At 42.1% G+C, this 16934-nt stretch overlaps 1 protein-coding gene and 1 non-coding gene across 3 annotated transcripts in view; one reads left to right on the forward strand and one right to left on the reverse strand.

Annotated features, from left to right (window-relative positions):
* Positions 1-15346, reverse strand: part of PYM1 (PYM homolog 1, exon junction complex associated factor) — a 29604-nt gene extending 14258 nt beyond the window's left edge. The window contains exon 1 of one of the 2 annotated variants that reach the window (XM_036454611.2): positions 14685-15346. In XM_036454611.2, coding sequence (XP_036310504.1) covers positions 14685-14802 — 118 coding nt within the window. In that variant the 5' untranslated portion in view covers positions 14803-15346. The remainder of the gene's footprint in view (positions 1-14684) is intronic. The other variant, XM_036454613.2, reaches the window with a different exon arrangement.
* Positions 1273-1439, forward strand: LOC118731070. Its single transcript, XR_004991769.1, has one exon. It is a non-coding gene; the product is annotated as a small Cajal body-specific RNA 16 (non-coding RNA).
* Positions 15347-16934: the final 1588 nt, after the last annotated feature.

Below are 16934 nucleotides of genomic sequence, written 5' to 3' on the forward strand. Positions count from 1 at the left end.
ACATGCCCTTGACCGGAATTGAACCTAGGACCTTTTGGTCCACAGGCCGACGCTCTATCCACTGAGCCAAACTGGTTTTGGCAGGTTATGAGAAATTTAATAACTTGCCCAAAGTTACGAAATCAAAATTCAAACCTATGCTGTGGGTTCCAAAGTATTTCAAAGAAATAGGATTTTTAAAGATGAGAATACAAATGCAGTCAAAGAAGTGGTAAAACCAGCATATTCATATATCATCAGTGATAAAAACAAAACAAAACAAAACAAAAAAACAAACAAACAAAAAAAACGTTAGAAAGCAATTTGGCTAGCATAGCAAGATAATCCTACCATTTTTCAGCATTCCCAAAACTTTTGTTATATTAAACACTACTTCCATAAGACATTAACAAGGGTTACCTAAAAAAATTGTTAAACAAGTTTGGGGAATTCTGAGTTAAACATAGAAAAAATACTTGTTTTTCTTTTTATCAGCAAAACTTGTGAGTTAATGTTCTCTCCCCACTCAAATACAAGCAAAAGATTATTTAGAAAGTCAAGGGGATAGATAAAATGAGCTGTGGAAGAAATAAGTTACAGAGGCAAAAGAAGGGCCCCCTTGGAGCTTAGGAGAAAGAAAGGCAAAGAAAACTCACTTGGGAGAAGAAGAGGAAGAAAGGTGCCCTTCAGGGTTCAGTGTGAGAGAGGGAGCAGGAGAGAAAGAGAGAGAGGGAGAGAAGGAGAGAGGGAGAGGGAGAGAGGGAGAGGGAGAGGGAGAGGGAGAGGGAGAGGGAGAGAGAGACCTGAATTATGTTCTTATTCATGTGAATATTCAAGATGGGAATATGGTTTGTAGTGATTCCCAAATGTATTTGACCTCTGGAATCTTATTATTTCAGTTATTTATTTTGTAGCACATTTCACAGAACTAGTAAGTGTTCTGAGGATCATATTTTGGGAAATACAGCCATTTGCTAAGATCTCAGTTATATTAAATGTAGATAAGCTATATGTGTACATAGAAAGAAAAACTAAAAGAAAATGTAACTGTAGTCATTTCTGGATTCTGGAAGTACCAAATATGTGAGTGGCATATTTTATACAACCTTTGAAAATATTTTCCAAGTTTGCTATAATCAATGAGAATCAATTTTATAATTAATAGACAATAAATAAATGCTAGTACCCTCCAACCAGTAATTATATTTCTGGGAAATCTATCCTAAGAAAATAACCCTAAATGTAGGCAAAATTTTGTGCACAAAAATATTCATAGAGTTCTTAGAATTCTGAATGGTCTGGGGAAAGGCTCCTGTTGTGAGTGCAGTCTCGAACCAGGCAGCCCTACCCTGACTAAAGTAAATTCCCAGGAGAAGTTTTTTTTGGGTTTTGAATTTGCAGCAACGGGTTTGAACATTCTAGTAGCAGTTTGATGATCATGTATGATACTGCAAACAAGACCAAAAAAAAAAAAAATCTGGAAATTTTAAAAGTCCAAAAATTCTGGAAAATCTCAAAGTCCAATAACAAAAGAAAGATAAAAAAGGGTATGTTTCCAAACAGTAAAATATTCTGCCAGTACTATAAAAGACGTTTACAAAGAGTTTCTAATATTAAAAAAATATTTTTGTCATAAGGTTAAATAAAAAGGCAAGATATAGCCCAGCCAGTTTGGCTCAGTGGTTGAGCATCAACCTATGACCTAGGAGGTCACCATTCGATTCCCAGTCAGGGCATATGCCAAGACTGCGGGCTGGATCCCCAGTGCGGAGACAACCAATTAATGATTCTATCTCATCACTGATGTTTCTATCTCTCTCTCCCTGTCCCTGCCTCTCTGAAACCAATAAAAATATATTTAAAAAAATAAATTTAAAATAAAATAAAAGGCAAGATATAAAAATGTATATATAATCTGATTCAAAATTGTTTTTTAAATGCACAGAAAAAATAAAGATCAGAAGAATATATGACAACTTTAACAGTGGACTCTGGGTGAATGAATTAAATTGAACAAAAATTATATAATTTAACTTGTACTTAGCGAGTAATAATCCAATAACAGTGTTTCAGGGAGTATAACTGGAGCAGGCAGGTAGAGATAAGACTACTACTGAATTCTGGTCAAGATGGTGGCATAGGTAAAGATAGTACTCACCTCCTCCCACAACCACATAAAAATTACAACTAAACTACAGAACCATCATTTAGAAATGCCTGAAATCGAGCTGAATGGAAGTCTGACAATTAGGGAATTAAAAAAGAAGCCACAGGGATACTGGTAAGTGGGACAGAGACAGGGAAAAGGCTAGTCTCTCACCAACAATGACAGATAATCAGAAGGATATCTCAGTTGCAGAGGTCCCCCGGTGGAGTGAGGGGTCCCAGCCTCACACCAGGCCTCCCAGACCAGGATTCCAGTGCCAGGAACAAAAGTCACCATAACTTCTGGCTGTAAAAACCAGTAAGGATTGAGGCTCAGGGAGATGGAGGTTATTAGAGTCCCAGGCAGTTCCTCTCAAAGGGCTTGGGCACAGACTAACTCAGACTCACTCTCTCTAAGCTCCAGAGCTGGGATAGCAGCTTGATAGGCACCAGAAACTTATGGGGAGGAACTGAATTGTCCAGCATCAGACCAAGATCTGGGAGGCAGCTTTCTCCCAGATAGAAGTGCTGCCAGAGGCCATTATTTCTTTGATGAGCCCTCCCCCAATAGAGCCAGCAGGAGGGCACCAAATCTGAGAATCCATCACCTTGGCTCACAGTTTGTCCCACCTAGATGGTTCCTTGAGGCCTAGCCCCACCCAACTTTTGGGCCCACCCAAGCTGTTTCCAGTGCCTTTCCATTTGAATAGTCTATCTTGGCTCATGCTTCAGATTTTCCCAAAATCTCTCAAATAAGCAGCATCTGGCCTCAGTGAACCCTGTACCTCTTGTTAGGTGGCCCCAGGCCTGGCACTAGCAGCACCCAGCCTCAGTTCTTGACATTGCCTGAGCACCTCTAAGCACAGCACAAGTAGCAGCAATCTGCAGATTGCTTTGTACTCATGCCAGGTGGTCCCAGGCAGAACATAGGCAGTGGCTGACCTTGGCCTACATGTCCTGGGAGGCCCCAGAGCCAGAGTACTGGATGGTCAGCTTCAGAAAATGTCAAAACACTACTCCCAACCATCTCCACAAGCAACACACTCAATCAAGCACCAGAGCCCTGCTGAAGTAAGGCGTGCTCTATGGGGTGGGACCCTGCAAAGCTGATCCTCCATAGTGGTTGGAAGTTGGTGGTCAGTGGTCACAGCCAGTCCTTGTAGCTGATCAGCCTGAGGGTAAATATCTCCCATTGACATGCCAATAGCAATCAAGGCTCAATTAGAAGAGGAGGATGTACACAGCCCACATGGCAGGCACATCCTGAGTAGCCAGCTTGGGCGATCAGGGAGGCTGTGCCACTGGGCCCTGCAGAACACCTACTGCATTAGGCCATTCTACCAAGTCTGGGAGAGATAGCAGCCCTACCTAATACATAAAACAAACACAGGGAAGCTGCCAAAATGCAGAGACAAAGAAACATGTCCCAAATGAAAGAACACAAAACTCCAGAAAAAGAACTAAACAAAACGGAGGCAATCTACCAGATTCAGAGTTCAAAACATTGGTTATAAGGATGCTCTATGAACTTAGTGAGAACCTCAACAGCATAAAAAAGGACCAGTCAGAAATGAGGAATATACTAACTGAGCAATAACTTACAGGGAATCAACTGTAGAGTAGTAGAAGCAAAGAAAATCCACAATTAGGAAAATAATGAAGCAAAAAACACCCAATCAGAACAGCAAAGAGAAAAAAGAATTTTAAAAAAATGAGGATAGTGTAAAGAACTTCTGGGACAACTTCACATTTACCAACATTTCATATCATGGAGGTGCCAGAATAGAAGAGAGAAAGAAACTGAAAACCTATTTGAAAAAATGACAGAAAACTTCCCAAACTTGGTAAAGGAAATAGACATACAAGTCCAAGAAGCGCAGAGAGTCCCAAACAAAATGAATCCAAAGAGGCCCACACCAAGACACATCTAATTAAAATGCAAATGTTTAAAAAGCCCTAGCCAGTTTGGCTCAGTGGACATTTGGCCTGTGGACTGAAGGATTCCGGTCAAGGGCACGTACCTCAGTTGCAGGCTCCTATCCAGCCTGCACCCTGGTCAGGGCTCGTGCAGGAAGCAACCAATCGGTGTGTTGATCTCACATCGATATTTTTCTCTGTCTTTCCCTCTCTCTCCCACTCTCTAAAAATCAATGGAAAAATATAATCAGATGAGGATTTTAAATATATATATATAACAATATATAACAAAAGTTTAAAGACAAAAAGAGAATCTTAAAAGCAGCAAGAGAAAAAGTTACCTACAAAGAGTTCCCATAAGACTGTCAGCTAATTTCTCTACAGAAACTTTGCAGGCCAAAAGGGCTTGGCAAGAAATATTCGAAGTGATGAAAAGCAAGAACCTACAACCAAGATTACTCTATCTAGCAAAGCTATCATTTAGGAACGAAGGACAGATAAAGCTTCCTAGACAAGAAAAAGCTAAAGGAGTTAATCACCATCAAACCAGTGTTATATGAAATGCTCATGGGCCTTCTTTAAGAAAAGAAAATAGCCAGGACCGGTTTGGCTCAATGGATAGAGCGTCGGCTTGGGGACTGAAAGGTCCCGGGTTCGATTCGTCAAGGGCATGTACCTTGGCTGCGGGCATATCCCCAGTAGGGGGTGTGCAAGAGGCAGCTGATCGATGACTCTCATCGATGTTTCTGACTATCTCTCTCCCTTCCTCTCTGTACAAAATCAATAAAATATATTTAAAGAAAAAAGAAAAAGAAAAAAAAAGAAAAGAAATAAATAATATGAAAAATAAAATAGCAATATATATACATATTATATGTAAACAATTGAATCTAAAAATCAAAACAACAGAAACAGACTCATAGATAACATAGATCATTTTGATAGTTGCCAGATGGTTGGTGGGTTGGGAGAATGAATGAAAAAGGTAAAGGGATTAAGAAGTACAAATCAGCTGAAACCGGTTTGGCTCAATGGATTTAGCGTCGGCCTGCGGACTGGGTCCCGGGTTCGATTCTGGTCAGGGGCATGTACCTTGGTTGTGGGCACATCCCCAGTGTGCGGTGTGCAAGAGGCAGCTGATCGATGATTCTCTCTCATCGATGTTTCTAGCTCTCTATCCTTCTCCTTTCCTCTCTGTGGGAAATCAATAAAATATATATATTTTTTTAAAGTACAAATCAGTTATTACAGAATAGGCATAGGGAATACAGTCAATATTTTAATGACTGCATGGTATTATTGTAGATGGATTCAAGATTTATCAAGATGATCATTTAGTAAGTTATATAATGTTATACCAAGGGTGTACACTTGATACTAATAATGTATGTCAATTGTAATTGAAAATAAAATTAAAAAAAAAAAAAGTGAGGATAGTGTAAAGAACTTCTGGGACAACTTCACATTTACCAACATTTCATATCATGGAGGTGCCAGAATAGAAGAGAGAAAGAAACTGAAAACCTATTTGAAAAAATGACAGAAAACTTCCCAAACTTGGTAAAGGAAATAGACATACAAGTCCAAGAAGCGCAGAGAGTCCCAAACAAAATGAATCCAAAGAGGCCCACACCAAGACACATCTAATTAAAATGCAAATGTTTAAAAAGCCCTAGCCAGTTTGGCTCAGTGGACATTTGGCCTGTGGACTGAAGGATTCCGGTCAAGGGCTTGTGTGGCTCAGTTAGTTGGGCATCATCCTGTATACCTGAGGGTTACCGGTTCAATTCCCAGTCAGGGCACATGCCTAGGTTGTGGGCAGGAAGCAGCCAATCGATTTTGTGCTCTGACATTATGTCTCTCCCTCTCCCTTTCTCTTTCTCTAAAAATCAACTGAGGGGAAAAAAGATTACTGCTTAGGAGGTCATAGCATTATATACAGGATAAGGAAATTAGAATTTTATCAGGTACTTAGAATGAGCTAAATACTATGTTTGATACTTTGCATGTATAATTCCCTCTAATCCAGGGGTCTTCAAACTACGGCCTGCGGGCCACATGCGGCCCGCAGAGGAGTCTGACCCGGCCCGCCAGGTTTTTTGGGCAGTGAGCGCAGCCGAGGTGTTATAGTAGGAATTAGTAGTTCATATAGTCCGGCCCTCCAGCTCTCTGAGGGACCGTGATCTGGCCCCCACTTTAACAAGTTTGAGGACGCCTGTACCCTTACACATAATTACAGAGCATTTGTTGAACACTTTCTATTTTCATTTGATTTAAAAAAATATTTTTTATTGATTTCAGAGAAGAAGGGAGAGGTAGAGATAAAAGCATCAATGATGAGAGAGAATCATTGATCAGCTAATTCTTACATACCCAACACTGGGAAATTAGCCCACAACCAGGCATATGCCCTGACCGGGAATCAAACTGTGACCTTCTGGTTTATAGGTCAACATTCAACCCCTGAGCCATGCCAGCGGGGCAACATTATTTCATTTAAATTTTAAATTTCACATTAGTTCTATGTTATGGAGTTATTCCTATTTCACTGATAAGAAAATTAAGGCTTAGTTTCCCAAGGCCATATACCTAACAAGTATTAAAAATGGGATAAAGGTCCTAGCCAATTTGGCTCAGTGATAGAGCTTAGGCCTGAGGACTAAAAGGTCCTGGGTTTGATTCTGGTCAAGGGCACGTACTCAGTTGCCAGCTCCATCCCAGCCTTGATAAGGGCTCATGTGGGAGGCAACCAATCAATATATCTCTCATACCGATGTTTCTCTCTCTCCCTTCCACTCTCTCTTAAAATCAATGGGAAAATATCCTTGGATGAGGATTAACACACAAAAAGAAAAGAAAATGGGATAAGGGTAAGGCAGTGGGAATAGAAGATCAATAATGCAGGAAAAACACCTAGTGCTCCGATTTTGGTTTTTTATTATCGTTCCCCAATAAAAGGAACAAGGACTCCTTGGAGAAATGACTGCTTCTAGTACTAGAGTAGAAATATGCAAGATGATCTTAAAGCATCCTAAAGCAGAAAGTAAGGAAGGACTAAAAAAACAACAAACAAACCAAAAACCTACATTGGTGGGGTATACCAAAGGGGCACAGGCCAACTAAAAGAGCGCCCAATGTTCAAAGCAGGAACATTTGAGAAATAAAATAAATAAAACATATAAACATATTGTATTATGACCTGAAGTCCATAATGACAAGCATATGATTGAATAAATACATGGGGGAGGAGAGAGAAATCTCCTGTTTAGAAGAATTCCAAATAATGTATGTAAATAATCCTTCCTTAAGGAAGGGAGCATAACTCTCCACTTTTTAAGTGTAGGAGTTGATCCCAGACAAGAAAAAGATGAAGGAGTTCATCACCACCAAACCAGTACTACAAAAACAATTAAAGGCTCAAGAAGAAAGAAAAAGGGAGAGGATGGGGGGAGGAAGGAGAAAGGAGAAGGGAAAAAAAAAACATGAATAAGAAAATATCATAAAAAGTATTGTAGGCCCTAGCGGGTTTGGCTCAGTGGATAGTGTCAGCCTGTGGACTGAAGAGTCCTGGGTAAGATGTGTTGATCTCACATCTATATTTTTCTCTGGCTTCTGGCCAAAAGCATACCCCTGGGTTGTGGGCTCGACCCCCAGTGGAGGCATGTGGGAAGCAGCTGATCAATGATTCTCTCTCATTGTTGATATTTCTTTATTTTTTTAATTTTTTATTTTAACATTTAAGAAATCATATTTTTTCTTTTCTTTTTAAAAAAATATATATTTTCATTAATTTCATGGAGGAAGAGAGAGAGAGAGAGAGAGAGAGAGAGAGAGAGAGAGAGAGAGAGAGAGAGAGAGAGAGAGAGATCAATGATGAGAGAGAATCATTGATTGGCTGCCTCCTGCATACCCCCTACTGGGGCAGGGATCGAGCCCACAACCCAGGCATGTGCCTTTGGCCGGAATCAAAGCTGGGACCCTTTAGTCCACAGACCAATGCTCTATCCACTGGGCCAAACTGGCCAGGGCTCATCATTGATGTTTGTTTGGTTTTTAAAAAATATATTTTATTGATTTTTTACAGAGAGGAAGGGAGAGGGATAGTCAGAAACATTGATGAGAGAGAAACATCTATCAGTTGCCTCCTGCACACCTTCTACTGGGGATGTGCCCGCAACCAAGGTACATGTCCTTGACTGAAATCAAACTTGGGACCTTTCAGTCCACAGGCTGATGCTCTACCCACTGAGCCAAACCAGTTAGGGCCATTGATATTTCTCTCTCGCTCTCTCTCCCTTCCTCTCTGAAATCAATAAAAATATATTTTTTAAAAAAGAGTGCTGTAGAATTGTATACCTAAGTATATAATAAAAATATATTATTTTTATTAACCAACTAGAGGCCAAATGCACAAAATTCGTGCAAGGGTAGGCCTTCCTCCCCACGGCTGCTGGCTTTGCAGCCCTGCCCCTCAGCCAGGCACCTCCTTGGTCTGGTGATGCTGGCTGCTACATACTCCTGGTTCCACAGAGCCCCCTGACTGATCACCCACTGGCTAGTGGCCTGGGCCTCCCTCTGCGGGGTGATCGTGGGGCGATAGCAGCCACCCCCGACCCTCCCCCACCACCAATCGCATCGCACCTGCCTTGGCTAGCCTGGCACCAGTACCAGTGTCATAGTGTGGTCATCCAGACGGTTGTTCTGCTGTTCAGCCATTTGCATATTACGCTTTTATTATTTAGATGTCACCCCAATAAATTAAAAGAAAAAAAAAGAGCCCTAGTCGGTTTTGCTCAGTAGATAGAGCATCAGCCTGCGAATTAAAGAGCCCCAGGTTAAATTCTGATCAAGGGCACATGCCCAGCTGATCAGTGATTCCCTCTCATCACTGATGTGTCTAACTCTTGCTCCCTCTCCTTTCCTCTCTGAAATCAATAAAAAATATGTTTAAAAAAGAAAACAGAATATCGTAAAGAAAAAATATGTATGTTCTTGCTGACAAAGGCAAACAATAAAAGCAGTGGATCAACTAACACTAAAGTTAGTACAAAGGTTAAAAGGCGAAAGTAGTAAGATCATGTGTAATTACAACAATAAATTAAGGGATACACACACACAGAGTAAAAAATAATAAAAATATAAACATGGAGGGGGTAAAAGTGGTAGTGATTTCAGAAATATGTTCTAATTTAAGTGACCAACTTGAAACAGAGTGCTATAAACATAACTTAGTATATATTAAGCACATGGTAACCACAAGCCAAAAATCTTCAAGATATAAAAGAAATAAAAAGAAAGGAATCCACACATAACACTACAGAAGTCATCAACATACAAGAGACCAAGAGAATAAGAAAGGAACAAAGAAGAACTACAGAAAGTCAGAAGACAGTTAATAAAATGGCAATAACTACATACTTACCAATAATTACTTATATAAAAAAAAAAGAGAAGTAATTACTTACATAGATTCAATGCTCCAATCAAAAGAGGAATGGGCAGCCCTAGCCATTGCTCTTAAGTGGTCAGAGCATTGGCCTACGCACCAAAAGGTCATGGGTCTGATTCCCATCAAAGGGAGGTAACTGGGATGCAGGTTCGATTCCTGGTGGCTGGGAGGTATGTTGGAGGCAACCAATCAATGTGTCTCTCTCACATCGATCTCTCTCTCTCTTTCTCTCCCCCCACCTTCCATTCTCTCTAAAAATGAATAGAAAAAAATATCCTTGGATGAGAATTAACAAAAAACAAACAGACAAAAGGAATGAATAAAGTAGATGTGGTACACATATACAATGGAATATTACTTGGCCATAAAAAATAAAATTTTACCATTTATGACAACATGAATGGACCTAGAGGGTATTATTTTAAGTGAAATAAACCAGAGAAAGACAAATACTGTGATTTCATTTATATGTGGAATCATATAAAATACAAAATGAACAACAAAACAGAAACAAATTCATAGACACAAAGAACAAACTAATACTTGCCAAATGAAAGGGAAGTTGAGGGGGCTGGGTAAAAAAGGTGAAGGAGTTAGGAAGAACAAATTGACAGTTATAGGATGTAGAGTACAGCTTAGGAAATATAGTCAATAACATTGTAATAACTATATATGGTGTCAAGTAGGTACAAGAATTATTGGGGGATCATGGTATAAGTTATAAAAATGTCTAACCACTGTGCTCTACACCTGAAACTACTATAATATTGAATGTTAACTGTCATTGAAATTTTTTTTTAAGTGGGAAAAAAGTATGAACAGTGACTTTCTTCTAATGAATACAGTATGAAAAGACAAGGAAGAAGAGTCACTTTCACAGTGGAGAAACCTTACAACAGAACCTTAGCCAGGTGGTCACAGGCAATATCAACAGTATAAAAATCATTGTGATACTATTTACCCTTGACTTGATATGATGAAAATGTCACTTTACCTCAATGGTCCACCCCCCCAAACACATAACTTCAATCTAATCATGAGAAAAACATCAGACAAATTGCAATACAGGGGTATCTTATTGTACAAAATACCTGACCAGTTCTCCTAAAAATGTCAAAATCATCAAAAACAAGGTAAGTTTGAGAAACTGTTACAGTCAATAGGAGCATAAGCTGACATGAGAACTAAATGTTATATAGTATCCTGGATGGGATCCTGGAACAGAAAAAAGAAATTAGGTAAAAAGTAAGAAAATCTAAAAAAAAAAAAAAAAAAAAAAAAAATCTGAATAATATATGGGCTTTAATTAATAATAACTAATTAAATGTATCAATATTGGTTCATTAATTGCAATAATGGTACCATATTAATGTAAGATGTTAACAATAGGGGAAACTGAATGTAAGGTATATAGAGAAATTGTCTATATCATCTTCTCAAATTTTCTGTAAGTCTAGGCCCTGGTTAGGTAGCTCAGTTGGTTGGAGCACTGGCCCAAGGCACCAGGGTTTCAGGTTTGATTCCTGGTCAGGGCACATGCAAGAGGCAGCCAGTGAGTGCATGTATAAGTGGAACAGCAAGTCAATGTTCAATAAGTAAAAATTTTAGAAAATTGTTTTCTCTAAAAAATATTCTAAAAAATAAAGTCCATTTAAAATTTTAAGAAGAAAATAAAATTTTAAGGAGAGAGATAGAAAGAGGGAGAGAATGCAAAAACAGAAATTGATCTCTGGTTGGCTAATACAATGGTGCCTTTAACAGAAATAAGGAAAAAGAATTGATATTGATTTTGGTCAGATTGTATTTGAAGTATGACAGTATACCCTTGAATGAAAGCTATTTACCAAACAATTATAAAAGGAAATTGGCAACTCAGGAGAAAGGTAGGTGCTAAAAATAAAAACTGTAAGGAATTAAGGAATAAGCAGTGAGGAAATGGAAATAGTATGCATAGAACTGACATTCAAGAAATCAAACTGTGGACAGAAAGAAACAGAAATGATAGACCTTGATTTTTCAATGAAATAGAAAGCGAGGTCATCTGCCACAAGAGAGGGAATTAAAAGGAAAGGTTACGCCCTGGCCGGTTTGGCTCAGTGGATGGAGCATCGACCTACAGTCTGAAAGGTCCCAGATTCGATTTCGGTCGAGGGCATGTACCTTGGTTGTGGGCACATTTCCCATGTGGGATGTGCAGGAGGCAGTTGATTGATGTTTCTCTCTCATCTATATTTCTAACTCTCTATCCCTCTCTCTTCCTCTCTGCAAAAACAAAAATCAATAAAAAATGCACATTTTAAAAATAAAAAGAAAGGTTATAGCCCTCGCCAGTTTGGCTCAGTGCATAGAGCGTTGGCCTGGGGACTGAAGGGTCTGGGTTTGATCCTAGTCAAGGGCACATGCTTGGGTTGCAGGCTTGATCCCCAGTGGGGGGCATGCAGGAGGCAGTGATCAACGATTCTCTCTCATCCTTTATGTTTCTCTCCCTCTCCTTCTCCCTCTCTCTCTCTCTCTGAAATCAATAAAAAAGTATTTAAACAATTTAAATAAATAAACAAATAAATAAATACATAAATAAACAAACAAACAAATAAATAAATAAATGGAAAGGTCAGAGAGAGCCAGAAAAGGTTGGGGAAATGGCCATGGCAGACTGTAAGCAAACCAAGAAAGAAGAATTGGAGAGAAACTGTGATCTTGGCAGAAGTTAACATTAAGTTATATTATACTGGATCTGCTAGCTTCTGTGTTTTTTCTCTAGCTATATGCTGTGACCTGGAAGCAGAAGCCAAGAAAACAGTTGGTGAGTATGACTCAAAATAATGTTACATGTTTGCTTAGTATAGAAGATCAAAACAAATGAAGAAAGCAATGAAGATAGTACCAAAGTGGCTGGTCACAGAGGTCTAGCAAGGGTAGCATCAATGATAGTCATGAAGCTAGTGATAAGACTCAATGAAATGGAAAAGGTCAAGAAAAAGAGAACCTAAGGAGGGCAAAACACTGCTTCTGTGGGTGTGACAGGATAAAAAAATAACTAGTAAGGAGGCAAAAATAAGAGATGGGAGCACATGAAGGGGAAGCAGTATCAGGTAAGGTCCAAGTTGTAGTGACTCTGATGTGTAGCTGGTTCGAAAATACAAAGGAAAGTTAATTGTCTCATGCTGAAGATCTATAAGATCAAAGTATCCAAAGGTGCTGAAGATACTGAGAATGAAAGCAAGAAACAGTGGAGAAAAAAAGAATGATGGCCATGAAGTTTTAGAGAAAAAGCTGTAATTGAATGGCAATACCTTCCATGAGTATTAGCGTGATAGTGGTAGATCAATGATCTGGAAGTAGTAAGAGAAAGCAAAAAAGCAATAATTCCTTCTCCTCTTCCACATGGTCATAAAGATCCGAAGAAAATACCTGGTGGGAGGCAGGGTAAGATGCAATATCTGGGTTTTCATTAAATCAGTTTAAGAAAACAGGTAAGCCTTGTCAGGTGTGGCTCAGTTGGTTGAGCATCCTCCCACTCACCAAGAGGTCACTAGTTTGATTCCGGGTCAGGGCACATGCCCAGGTTGTCAGGGTGGGTGAAAAAGGGAGGAAGGCAGCCGATTGATGTTTCTCTCTTACATCAATGTTTCTTCCTCTATCTTTTTCTCTCTCCTTCTTTCTCTAAAGTCAAAAAACAGTAACAACAATAACAAAAAAACAGTTAAGAATAAAGAAGTGTACTGGAAATTGGAAATTAAGTAATATTTTCAAACCACACATTAAAAGAAGCTAGTTGATGCTGAAACCGGTTTGGCTCTGTGGATAGAGTCTGCGGACTGAAAGGTCCCAGGTTCGATTCTGGTCAAGGGCATGTACCTTAGTTGTGGGCACATCCCCAGGAGGGGTGTGCAAGAGGCAGCTGATCGCTGATTCTCTCTCATTGATGTTTCTAACTCTTTATCCCTCTCTCTTCCTCTGTAAAAAATCAATAGTGTGTGTGTGTGTGTGTGTGTGTGTGTGTGTGTGTGTATATATATATATATATATATATATATATATTTTTTTTTTTTTTTTTAAGCTAGTTGAAGAAGAGCCTACTGAGTAGAGAGCAGAAAGGTTGTACCTCTACCACTTTAAAATGTGAGGTTAGGGAGAGGAAGCAGAGACCAGGGTTGTCATTGGATATCATAGAAGTGGGGTGGGATATAAAGAACATGAAAAGTAGCAAAGCAAGAAGCATATATAGCACATTTTAAAACAGACCATATGTACCACAGCACAGGCATAGCATCTCTTCTACAGAAGACTATATATACACAGTGAAGGCTGCACCAAAAAAGAAAACAGTAGCACCTTGCCTTGCACAGCATGTTATAAATTGCTCTCATATATACTATCTTATTTGATTGTCAATGACTAGATATTCCTATGCATATTTTTCTAAAGATGAGGCAATTAGGATGGGACAAAACCACAATAAAAGTCTTGATTTTCAGTTTTTAACACATAAAGTTCACATATGCAGCAGACACTTCAGCATTTCAATAAGCAAGACTGAAAATTCTCTAGTCACATTCCTGGTTTGCCTTCTTCCACCTTAGCTCCCTCAACTCCTATCACTATCAACAGAGAAGGTAGAGAAAGGTGGGGCCATCGAGGAGAAAACTCATGCTGAAAGTTATATTAGGATCCTCCTCCCTTCACACTTCTGGACCAACAATAAAGATGAGGGAGAAAGTGGGAAAAGCACTATGTAGCAATGAGAAGATCTACAGATACAGCTTCCGGAAAAAGAATTTCAATGTGGTTGGGGTCGGGCAGAAAGCAGGTATAGCTAAAAGATGGGGGAAGGGAAGAAAGGGAAGGCAGGAATTGGAGGGAACTAAGGGTCTTGGAACCCCTAGGGCTGGAGAACCCAAAAGAGAGATACTGGAGCTTTAGCTGCTAGAGAGAACCTTAAAGGCCCGGGAGGGCCCTGGAGTAGGGGCCAGCATTGAAGGACCCCAAGGTTTGGGTGACCGGAAGCAGAGACCCCTAAACTCGAGACCAGAAGGGGGCGCAGGTGGCACCCCGTAGGAATGAATGGGGAAGGCGGTCCGAAGGGCGGGGCAAAGGAGGGGCCCCGGGATGGGCGGGGCACAGACCCTTTTCCAAGTCCGATCCCCTGCCCCGAGAGCCCGGAGAGAAACGGCTCCGCGCCTCCCGCACTCACCGCCGGTCTCGTCAGTTACATAGGGAGTCGCCATCTTGAGAGCGCAAACCACTTCCGGCGTGAGCGGGCTGGGGTCCCGCCCCCCTCCCCACCGGAAGTGGAGTCCCGATCGTAGCATGCCACCATTTTAGTCTTAAAGGGAGAGTACACAATTTCACGGGCGAAGATGGAGGAGGGAGTAGAAGCTGAACACGTTAGTAAAATAAAAACAATGGGCTCTTTCACCGTCACTGATACCATTATCGAGCGCCTGCTGCGTGGGAAGCAGTCCTCTGTGCGCCGAAAGAATGCTGAGGCACAGGCCTCTCCTCACAGGCACTCAGTCCGTACAGGACCTGCGAGGGAAGAGGGGGCAAGGTCCATCTGCACCGGAAAGGGGGGCTGATCAGTGAGGGAAACAATATTCAGGCCTGATCTGCGCCCAAGTCCCAGAACGGCTTGGGCGGGCAAACTCCGGGAATGCACTGGGCGGGCGCACTAGTGGTGTTGGGGGCGAATGGAAGACCCCCATCCTCTTGGGAGATGGGCAGCCGAAACCGCGCGCCGATTGCTCTCAGCCGCCCCGCGCCACCCGCCGGGCAGAGACCCCGAGGCGAGGCGAGGCGGAGGGCGCGGCGGCCGGTCACCTGTCTCGGCGACCTCGGGCGGCCCCGCGGATCCAGGAGGCGAAGTGACCGAGTTCACTCTGACCTTCGACCCCGGCAGCCGGCTGGGGCAGGGCCCGGGGTCAGAGGGCGGGGTGGAGGCGGCGGGGCGGGGCCAGTTCGCGTTCTCATTAACCTCTTCCCAGTCCCCGGGCGACGGGATCGAGAGCGGCCCCCTCGCCGGTGCTCCGGCCCCTGCGGTCACACCTTCCGCAGCCCCGCCCTGCCCGACCTCCCTATTCTCTATGGGAGCCCCGTGCTCTCCCTCCCCCGCTCTTTTCTGCAGCTCTTGTTCCTTCAGGGCGAAATCCTGCTAAACTCGTTTCCCCTCCAGCCTGGGAGGTTCCTCTGCTCAGGTGTCCCTTCTGCCCTCCCCCAACCCCATGCTGGTTTTTTCCTCATCTGCCCTGTGTTACCTTTCCCCAAACCCTCTGCACCGGCCCCTGTTCATCCCCTACAGGAGCGCTGAAACCGGGAGGGAGAAGGCGAATGGCAGTGACCACCTCCAACACCAAGTTGCCTGCCCCGTTACAAACAAGCAAACAAACAAAAAATGAGAGCAATGGCTAACTAGGAACAACTTAAGGCTTTGAAATGAAGCTTCAAACGTTTTTGGGGTAACAGCTTGCCTTCCTGTCCTCCAGCTCTCTGACTCTCAGCAGAAGCCCAACTCAGAAGGTCTCCAAAAGACTGTGAAAACTTATTTGCATTCAATACACCGTCACTGCAAGTGTTGTCACACCGCTGTTTCTAAGCCTGCTCTTTCCCGCCAGACCTGGCGTCCGGTCCTGAGTCTCGTTCCTCATGGGAGGAGCCTGTGCGAGGAGGCCCCTAAGAGCCGGAGGGCGCCCGGCCTGGACTGCACTGCCTCAGGCGTGCAAGCTCCCGCCCGGCGAGCTGCTCTGCGGAAGTTCTGCAGGAGGGAATCCTGAAGGGGCCCCTGTTGACTGCCCAGCCCTTGGCTCCCCCTCATCATGCCCCCAGACATCCTGCCTCAGCTCTGAGGTTGACAGGAAGTGAAACTAGGTGTCTGCCTAGCAGACCTGCCTGAGCCCCGGATGTGGCCCCCCACCCTGAGGAGGAAGGGGGGAAAGAAGGCTGAGGAGAATAAGGCTGTTTTTTCCTTTCCCTTTGTTCATTGCGGTTTCTTTCTTTCTAATTTTTATGATGTGGTTGATTAAAGAAATGAGCACCTGGAACTACAGTCATTAGACGCTTCCTCCTTAGATGCTACTTGGCCTTTCTTCATGGTACCCCAGCCAGTAACTGACTTGGGGGTATGACACACTTCCTACAGAAGACACAGAGAAGCCTAGGCGGATTCCATCTCATTCCTCACTAGAGAAAGCACCTCCTGCTTCACTTCAAGTCTCAAGTAATGTCATAAAAGGGGACTCTTTAGCTTCGTGTAGGGACATCACTGATGATGATGATGGAATGAGAAACTCAGATCATGCATAGGGTGTATCACTGGAAGTGTGTGTGTGTGTGTGTGTGTTTAAATATATTTTATTGGTTTTTTTACAGAGAGGAAGGGAGAGGGATAGAGATTTAGAAACATCGATGGGAGAGAAACATCAACCAGCTGCCTCCTGCACACACCCCC

Source organism: Pipistrellus kuhlii, unplaced genomic scaffold, assembly GCF_014108245.1.
Source record: "Pipistrellus kuhlii isolate mPipKuh1 unplaced genomic scaffold, mPipKuh1.p scaffold_m20_p_3, whole genome shotgun sequence".
NCBI lineage: Eukaryota > Metazoa > Chordata > Mammalia > Chiroptera > Vespertilionidae > Pipistrellus > Pipistrellus kuhlii.